General features: G+C 31.1%; 1 protein-coding gene across 1 annotated transcript; it reads left to right on the top strand.

The window, feature by feature from the left end:
* Positions 1 to 623: 623 nt before the first annotated feature.
* Positions 624 to 6,128, top strand: LOC127723878 (perlucin-like protein; the record flags this gene model as incomplete). Its single annotated transcript, XM_052230596.1, has 4 exons — positions 624 to 654; positions 3,775 to 3,878; positions 4,455 to 4,545; positions 5,923 to 6,128. Coding segments are annotated over exons 1-4 (432 nt in total), but the record flags the coding sequence as incomplete, so codon positions are not given.
* Between the last annotated feature and the right edge of the window lie 4,207 nt (positions 6,129 to 10,335).

The following is a 10,335-nucleotide window of genomic DNA, read 5'->3' on the forward strand; positions in this document are numbered from 1 at the left end:
ATTGGCCCGCAACGTCGTCACTTGCCGACGTCTCTTTGTATAGCATTGACTCCAATTAAATCATACGAAACATTGAAGACATTCTTGAGTTTATAGCCATTACTCGCCTTTATAATCATCACGTTCAAAACAGTAATTTTTATATATAAATTTACACTAATGGAAGTGACAACAACTTATGTTTCATATATTGAATTAAATTCATTTTGTTATAAAATTAAATGAGCAAGGGTGTGATCTTATAAAACCTTGCGACATGTGTATGAACCTACACACAAAGTCGAAAACTATATCAGTGTTTGTCTTCCGTAATCAATAATGCAGACTAAATATTATATGACAAAATATGCATTGTGTCTTTTTTTTAATCAACAACCTATTCATGCTATCTTTTAGTCGCAAGATGTCAGTGAATATTAATAATATTTGAAATTTCTTACGATGTACATTGCACATATTTCATTTATCTTTACACCAACATTACCTCTGTAATACTTCAAATTTCACATTCAGTCAAAGGTTTACCTGAACGTGCCTATAGAACCATGATAAGAAAAATAATATGATACAAGAAGTACGCATTAGGATCATATATTCATATATCTAAGGACTTGTAAAAAGACATGTTGTACTACATTTTGATATGTTTATTTGGTATGTCACTCTTATTTGTTTTACTTAGCTGAATTTGTAAAAGTGTTCGTAGATTTTTACAGTAGGTAAAATTAGCTGTATATTTACCATGCTACTTTATATTATGAATGATACTTTGTTTATAAATGTATTGATCATCAAACTCAATCAATAGTCAGTCGGTTTTAAAAATAGTGCAATATCGTCCTAAAATTAATAGCTTAGGAGGAAAACATAGCGACAGAAGAGTGCGTAACAAAGGCATATTTTATAGGGCCAGGTGAGTTTTTATCATCACTTGGCGTTCGTCGTCGTCTGTTAACTTTTACAAAAAATCTTCTCCTCTGGAACTTAGAAACTTAAATAAGCAAAAATGATCAGCAAGACAAGATCTTCAATCTAGAAATCGACCGATGACTCCTTATTGGAGTTATTGCCCTTTAATTTCGATTTTTACCATTTTCTTTTTTGCGTTTTGCCTTATACATGTTATATGATAATAATTATAAGATATAAATAGACACTTTAAATCACAAAAATGATTAGCAAGGCAAGATCTACTAACAAGTCAAATTTTGCCAATATAGTTAGCAGACTGTCACTCTTTATAGTATTTGCCCTTAATGGAGGATTTTGTTTACATGTACCATCTTTTGTTTTTATAGCAAAAACTAAAGAAAATAGAGAGAGAAACTAAACAGACTAAATGATCAGCAATACAAAACAGAATTTTGTCATGAATTCTATTCTCGTCTACAATGTTGGAGAGTGTCCTTTGTTGAATATGCACATAGACCAAGGTGAGCGACACAGAGCTTCTAGTTACTAACGTAAACATCAATCAAGACATAATACAGGTGGTTGATTAGAATACATGATTGCTCATTAGAAGCAAGTCGAAGGTCATGAAGGTTCGTGGTTCTCTAAGGATACTCCGACTTCCTTAATTAAATCAGAAACTGACCACCATGATATAGCCAAGAGTGCTGAAAGTGTCGTTAAATACCAACAAACACAAATCAAGACATACGATAAAGAATGTATTAACTATTATAATGTGTTATACCCTTTTAATTAAATTAATAATTAAGGATTTTTATTACAAATCACGCACCTATTTCACGGTAAGATATACAATACAATATCGACTATAGATTCCCCTAATTCTTCTATTTTGTTTACATTCACGATTTAGAATACATTAACATTTAAAAAACTGTTAATTAAGAGAACTGTGAGTTGAACAGCTGCAATAGTGTACTAGCACATGGACTAAAAAATTATAACGTTCTTATTTCTCCAATACATTATTTTTTTTATTGTTATGAGGAGGCATTAAGTGTTACTCTTGTTCGTCCCGTTCGTACTTCCCCACAATTGGTATCCGTTCTCTAACTTTAGTTTGCCTCAACCAAATGTTATAAAACTTATACACAATTCTTATTACCACAAAACATAAATCAAGTTTGAAATTGTTTGGCGTTACTTTACTGTATCTTGAGTTATGCCCCTTTATTAGTGGAAAAATTGCTAAATCTGTCGTTTCCGTTCTCTAACTTTGGTTTGCCTCAACCAAATCTTGTGAAACTTATTCTTATAATCACAAAACTGTCTTAAATATGTGAATACTGCATCTGTATCGATAGTGAGCTTTCATTACTTGGTAAAACACGGAAGCGTCAGATTGTGACTTTTAAGGTATAGATCGAGTGTCTTCCACCATCTTGGCCTGTAAAGTAGTAGAACACAATCGTTTTAGATCTTTAATTTGAATATGCTTATTTTGAAAGAGGAATGCAACTTATTTTTGGAACTTTCCATCTAAATATTGAAATGAATGGGGTTTATCTTATTACTACGACTATTCAAAAAAAGTACAGAACATTTTGTGTATGATTACTAAGACTTAAAATAAAAAACAGTTTTGTATTATACAATTTTGTTCAACTTTGTCATAAAGGGGAAGATAATTCAGATAACCTTACTTTTGGTAAGGAATGTGTAGTTTTTGTCTCTCAAAATAAATTTTTATTTCTTTGTTAGTCGTTAAATTCGAAAGCCTTGAAATTGTGCTTACTTTATAACCATCAATGACAAAGTATATTTCGTTTCATTTTCATGGCGCTTTTGAAGGTAATTAAGCGCATAAAACATGTTTTGTCATATGTAAGACCAGAGCTAATTCATTATGAAAGAATGTACATTCACGTCACGCGATCTTTTTTGACGCACATGTTCATAAATACGAAAAGTAATAACTTTAGTTTTACTTTAGTACGAGTTCATTGAGGTGTAATACCACCAAATCATAGTACGTCACATCCGGTTGCATACGAAAATAGGTCGAAAAAAATATTCCCTTAAATTCGACAGTTGTAGGTAATTGATCCTACATTTCATTGCAGTAAAACATTTCTGGGTCATAAACATATATCTTGGGTATTTCAAAGCACCATTATTTTTTTATTTGGGGTTTCTATAAAATATTTTGGAAACTTGAGGTTACATGGTTACTAAAGCTTGTACACAGGTTAAAAAAGGGGGTAATTTGATTGGTTAACTTCCAGTGATGGTTATTTTGTTATTTGCAATGAAATGATATGTGAAATTTTTTCTATAGTACTGGACAGGATAAAACTTTACTCATGCCAAGTATTTCTTTATTTGAAACAAAGATAAATTCTGCACAATTTTTTGAAAAGTGCAAATTTAGCAAAGACTAATGGGAAAATCAATGGTGGTATTACACTTTGAGGACTTTCGTCTCGTCTACCGGTATCAATGTTTCCTTATAGGCATAACTTGCAAGATCTTCTTTAGATTCTCTTTTTTATAGCTGAATTCGTTAAAGTTGTCGGTCTACCGCTATTACATGCTGTTTTGAAAAGCACGTTTTCGTAATAACAAAAAAATTGTACGCCTGTCATGTTAATTTAGGGTTTTATCAATATGGAGCAGACAGAAAAAATTCAACTTCTTGATAAAAAATGAATGACCACAAAACATGCAAAAAGAACGTCATGATTAGCACCAAAACATGATTTTTTTGTTGTTGTGAAAACCGTTGATACTGCCTCTTTACTGAGAAATTTTACCTTTATATGAAACTTAAAATATACACAATATTGATCATTTTCGTAGCGTGTTTCCAGAATGTTGTTTGCCAGTGTAAAAATGGTTGGATTCATCATAGTACATCATGTTATTACTTCAGTGATAATTCGAAGAACTGGGATACTGCTTCTGTACGTTAATTATTCAAAATAAACTTATACACTCGGAATTATAGGTTCTACATGAAACAGTAGTAATTTTACTGCACAAAATGGGCATTTGGTCAACGATTTTGTCTCTTCAGTGAGCCAAAAATGTTAGAAAATACAAAAACAAAAAACAAAAAAACTTTTAAAGTTGATTCAACCAAATGTTTAACCTGTATTCAGTCAGAAATTCAAATAGATATAGTAATCAAATTTTTAGGTTTTTGTAGATTTTTCTGGTCAAATATGGTTTACTTAGACTGTTACATAGACTTACGCAGAATATTATAAGACATTACAAGGAATATATTGCTAGCAAAAAAAAAATATTGTTTAGCTTTGTTCGAACATTTTAATCTTTTAATACTTTAAAGTAGAAAGAGTATATAAATTACTTTTCATTATTTTTTTTTTTTCTATGTCAGATTGCACAATGATGTGGACTCAAATATCTAATTGGGTTCGGCTATTTGTCAATGTAATCACTTCTCAGTATTATGAGTAATGAATAAGATATAATTATTAGTATTATTGTCATCATTATTTTCATATATCTTGCAGGCTTCATGTCAGGCACATCATGCAGAACTTGCTATCATAGAAACGATGGACGAGAATACGTTCATATATTCTATAATGACTAAACTTGGAGGTGAGAAACTTAATACTTTATACTGTACATAACTATAATGAAACAATTTCCCTCAATTATCACATGATTATGAAAAAAGTTTTAATAAAAATACCGAACTCCAAGGTAAAAAGGGGAAGTCCATAAAACACACCCACCGCATTTATTTCAAATTTGATTTTTGTACATGTACGTCAACGAAAATTGACATAACGTTGTCGATATAATGGAATTATATGCGACTGTCATACAAAAGAGAGGTTTAGCTAGCTATAAAACCCCATCCTTTCTTTTGTACTTGACAGATTTTATCATAATGAACAAACACGCTTAAATTTTAAAGTTAGTGAATCATACAATTTTCATTTGGAGGTTTTTGCTGATTTAACATGATCTCAAACCCTGAAAAAGAAGGAGAATAAGATAATTATGCGCTTTTTGATATACTGGGTTAGAAAAAGGCCATATAAGGTAAACATATACATTATAGTAAACGCAACCTTCTTAATCAAAAGCATTTTTTGTGATTTCGTAATAGCTTGTTCAAGCGATAAACAAGGCGGAAAAGATGCCGTATTTTAAAGCAACTTCAGACAGTTACTATAACGTCCCTTGCATTCAATCCGTAAATGAATATATTACTGAGTTGTATGTCTGTTCCGAATCTTATTGAGTATTTGGACTATACGCATATGGTCATTTTTACTTGATTAATGAAAATAAGTGAATTTTACTCACAAGATAAAATTATAATAAAACTTTTACATGATAATTTTCGACTTTTTCTAATGAACGACTTTGGTAAATAAATTGAAGAAATATCTAAATGAAATGTTATAGCAAATAGTTAACTGCTTTACTCGTTGGTAGTGTAGAATTGAATCCTACTTTTTTTTTTCTTTCTTTGTTTTAATTTTTTTTTTTTTTAGTTATGATTAATTTTTAGCAATGTGTTCTTGTTCCCATTCATAAGATCTTACAATAACAGTGGTTTTTACGTGCTGTCTCTCTATACGTATGCAAAAAAAAAGAAACGAGGTCAGCACGTATAAACTACTGATATTGCAAGATCTTATCAAAAGGAGAAGGAATCTATTTATTTAGTAAATATTTTTTAAAAAAAATAACTAATCTCTAAACACCGGGGAAAAAGCCTGTGGTTCTAATTACGGACAAAAAGGTCGATATGATAAATGTTTTAAATTGACTGTTGCGGAGGTAAGATAACAGATATTTCAATATTTAGACAATATGTCAAAGAACAATATATTAAAAAAATATCCATATTGACTAACTACTCATATGAGTATACGCATAAAGTCTAAATACTTGCATGCTCCGGAATATGTCAACTGTATTAAATACAAATCTAATGAAATAGAATTATAACCTGTACAGGATATTTTTGGTTGGATGGAACAGATGAATTTTCTGAAGGACAATGGGAATGGGCTTCAACTGGTGATGCTTTAGATTATTCAAACTGGTATCCAGGAGAACCTAATAATGATGGAGGAGAAGACTGTCTGATGACGGGCGGAGACTACAGAACATTATGGAATGATGGCAAATGCGGGAGTCATCAAAAATATATTTGTGAGAAAAAGTAGGTAGATATATATTTGATTTCAAGATAAATTTAGATAGATGTTTGCATATTTCTTTGGTTGTTTTTGATTAAACTGATGTAAATAAAGAGATATAACTACTAACCCGGAATATCTAATAAACCTCCAGCTTTTAAGAGAAGTATGCGTAGCTTTATATGAAGTGAAGGTTTATGTTTGTATTAGTATATATTTGTTTGTCTGCTATTTTTGTTAATTTTGATTTGACCTGTCTGTGTGTTGTCTATGCTTGTCAGTTCATTCGGACAGATATGTAAATTTTTCATGTTCTTAGATTTTTTTAAAGGTGTTTATACAGACACACATTTTGTTGATATGTTTTATCATGTAATTACCAATCGTCTCTTTGTTGCTGTCCATTTTTAGCTCACCTTTCCAAAGGAAATGTGAGTTTTTGCCGTCACTTGGCGTCCGTCGTCGTCGTCCGTCCGGTGTAAACTATTTCAAACATCTTCTCCTCTGAAACTACTGAACCAATTCCAAACAAATGTTCATAAGGTAAATTCTATTATCCCTGAAATGTTCAGATGAATCTAACAACCCATTGTTGGGTTGCACCACTAAATTGGTAATTTTAAAGAAATTTTGCAGTTTTTGGTTATTATCTTGAATATTATTATAGATAAAGATAAACTGTAAAAGCAAAAATGTTCCGCAAAGTAAGATCTACAAATAAAATTAATGACTAAAATTGTCAATTGACCCCTTAAGGAGTTATTGTCCTTTAAAGACAATTTTTCACAATTTGTTCATCTAGTTTGCTTACTTTAAAAAATCTTCTCCTTTGAAACTGCTGAATCAATTTTAGCCGAATTTGGCCTGAATGAGTTTCAGAGTATCTAGTATAAATTTTGTATTTTATTTTCTTGTACGTCAAGAAACATTACCACCATGGCTAAAATAGAACATAGGGGTAAAATGCATTTTTTTGCCTTTGAAGAAAATATGACAGATACAAAAAACATTAAAATGGCATTTTTTAAGCCACTCATTAATATATATTGAAAAGCAAAAATAATCATTGATGAAAGATTTAAGCAAAAAATTACAGGTGAGCGATTCAGGCTCTTGAGAGCCTCTTGTTACTATACATCTTTTTGATTCGAAAAAGCAAAAAATGATTGGACAGAAACAAAACTGACACCGAATGTTTGTCAATTATTTCATAATTGCAATACTAAATGCACGCCAAAATATCTAAATTTGCAGCGTTATTAACAAAAAAAAAGCACAAAAAACATTTCTTTGCATTATTTGTTTTAATATGTATTCTTTTGTAAAGTACGATGTATGTGCCAGTGTTTAATATGTTTGTATTCGTTCGTCTCTTGCAGGTTGGAGAACACAATTGTTGGATAACGAATGAACACATATGGCAGAGAATAAACTTGATCGTAAAACCAAATAAATAACAGTGTTAATTTATTTACGTACTTTTTTCTCTTACCCAGAATGAACAACAATGCAGGAATGTTCGATAGTACGATGAAAAAAAGAAAGGAAATCTGAGTTAAATTCGACAAAACCCCTTTAAACGGATACAAAAGGATGACATGTGATTTGTAATGCTTGTTTTAAGAGTGATATCAAATGATTATGTTCACTTGTTTATACACCTTGGTTGAATATAGTAAGAAATAAACTATCCAATGTGATTCAATATGTATATCATGCAGGCGCAAAAAGATGGTTGAATAATAATGTGGTTCTTTGAAACTAGTTTGACAGGGGATCAAAAGTCATTATGCCAATTATTTATCTCTATCTACTTTTAACTGAGAAGTCTAAATGTACATTAACTAGACATCGTTGAGATGGGAGCCATCTCTGAGGCCCCGCTGTAAAAAACAGTTGTCAACTGAAACCACATCTTCTTATTTCTTTGTTATAAAACATATTCCTGAGGGTAAATGGTATTCTGAAAACCACCACATTTTGGTTGCAAATGATTTTTTTCAAAATATTTTTGTGTGCTTTTTTTTTTAAGTTATTATTTTCTAATTTTTGGGTTGATTGGAAATAATTATTTGAAAGAAATTTATTCTGACTAATTTTTTCCAAATATTAAAGGTATTCTTATATGGGAGGTCTGAAATGAGTGTATAGTAAATCACATTTATAAACTGTATTGTTACGTCTCTTGGTCTACAAATGTCACTTTTTGTGTTTCCATCATAACTTGGCTTCATGAGAAAAAAGATTCCTGTATTATGAATGTTGAGTTCCTGTAAACGTATATATTTTTTTTTATATCAGCGAGTTTATTGTTTGCCTTGTGTATGGCTTGAAGATAGTGAGTCCGCACAAATAACAAATTTTGATAAATCAGCAGTATCAAGAAGTCCAATACTATTGCGTGTGCTTCAGTTCTAAAAATTGAGGAGGCAGGAGGTAGGCAGATAGTTGCCACTTGATCTGGATTAGCAGCAGCGGATAAACCTTACATCAATGCTTCGGTTAATTAGTGAATATGAATGTTGTTGATCCACAGGATGGTTAGTAACAGCCTAATTGTAATATGGAAGTAAAATGTCAATACTTAATTAGGAAGTTCCCATTACTGACATTGACAGGTCTGTATATAAGTTTAGTTCAGATGTATTGAGGTGCAGATTCTAACGGATTCCCATGTGATGAATTATTTTCATGCTTACAAAATAGTGAATTCCAAATTTCAAAAGTATGTACAATACTGAAGGTGCGACATCAAAACTTGCGAAGTTTAAGTGCACCAAGACACATACAATTACACTGGTGACGCACAGATTCGTGAATTTCGATGTACGATTTCATTTCTTGTTATACGCTATTGAACAATCATCTAGTTTAGATTGTTCAGTATTATCAAGACTTTGCTTTAAATGTCGTTCTATATTTTTCATATTTTTGCCTCCGTTACATATCAAGTAAAGCGTATAATTCGTCCATCGTTTGCATTTTGAAATGTTTAAAAGAATAAATTGGAATAGTTTGAACTTTTTTAATCAGCATTTAAATATTGCCGAACATATATCTGTTCAAAGTCTCATAACTCTGGAACATCAGACAAGAAAATTTCAAAAAATGGGAGCCAATATTCACCGATCTCCACAACAGTGTAAAGTTTGAAGTAATTTGTTAGAACCATACTAGACATGCTAGAGCTAGTGTGTCAAAAATGCAAAAATACCTTAACTCTGACAATAAAACCCAATAATTAACAACGCGAAAATTTCAAAATCAAAAGGTACCTTACTTTAACAAATTTCAACAATTGTGGAACGTGTTAAGTACTTGTTAATCTATCAAAGCAAACACAAGCAGTGTACAACATGTGAACAATTTATTACAATCTGAACCGTAAAACTCCCGCTACTCAGGAATGACAAACGAGAAATTGTTTTTGATAAATCCCATTTACAGCATTACTTTTTGAGTAAATCAGTTACAATTAAGTTGATGAGAAAGACAAATAAAAATATATATAAAAGTAATAAACTGTATTGACTAATCAACAGCATACAGTGTTAATTACATTGATTAAGAGAACTTAAGTTTGTATGCGAAATATGAAAAAAAAATGCCCTAAATCTGACATAGAAAGTCCCATTATAAATTACAGCGATGTACTATGCTTGCCATTGAGATAATTATCCACCAGAGAACGCATGACGTACTATATGTTATAAACTATAGTTCACCTTACGGCCTTCAACAATGAGTAAACACCACACTGTCGATCAAGATTTGAAAAGCCCCCATCATGAACAAATGACCTAATTTATAAAAAAACAACAAAAAATCAAATATGATTTACAGCAACAAACGACAACAACTGATTTACAGGCCCTTGTATGGGATACTTATCACTTGAACGACATACAAAACAAAATCGAAAGGGAGCTTGTTTCCCAAATTCCCAAATGGTGTGTTAAAATATCCTGAGCATTGGTTAAGGCATATTTTAGTTATCATACGAAGTGTTGATGGAAGGACGGATAGACTACAGTATACCAAAATACAATACAAATTATAAACGTCCAAAGAACCTTCGATAATATTTCTCAATATTTTAAGAAGTTGTAAATTAACATAGGGTAGTTGTTTTTTCTAAGGATTAACTGATAGCTTCTGTCGATGGATTTTGTCTCTCACAAAGATTGGTAATAATCAGACATAACGTTGATTTATTCTCTACACGATA

The sequence above is a fragment of the Mytilus californianus genome, unplaced genomic scaffold, assembly GCF_021869535.1.
Source record: "Mytilus californianus isolate M0D057914Y unplaced genomic scaffold, xbMytCali1.0.p SCAF_13, whole genome shotgun sequence".
NCBI classification, from domain to species: Eukaryota; Metazoa; Mollusca; class Bivalvia; order Mytilida; family Mytilidae; genus Mytilus; species Mytilus californianus.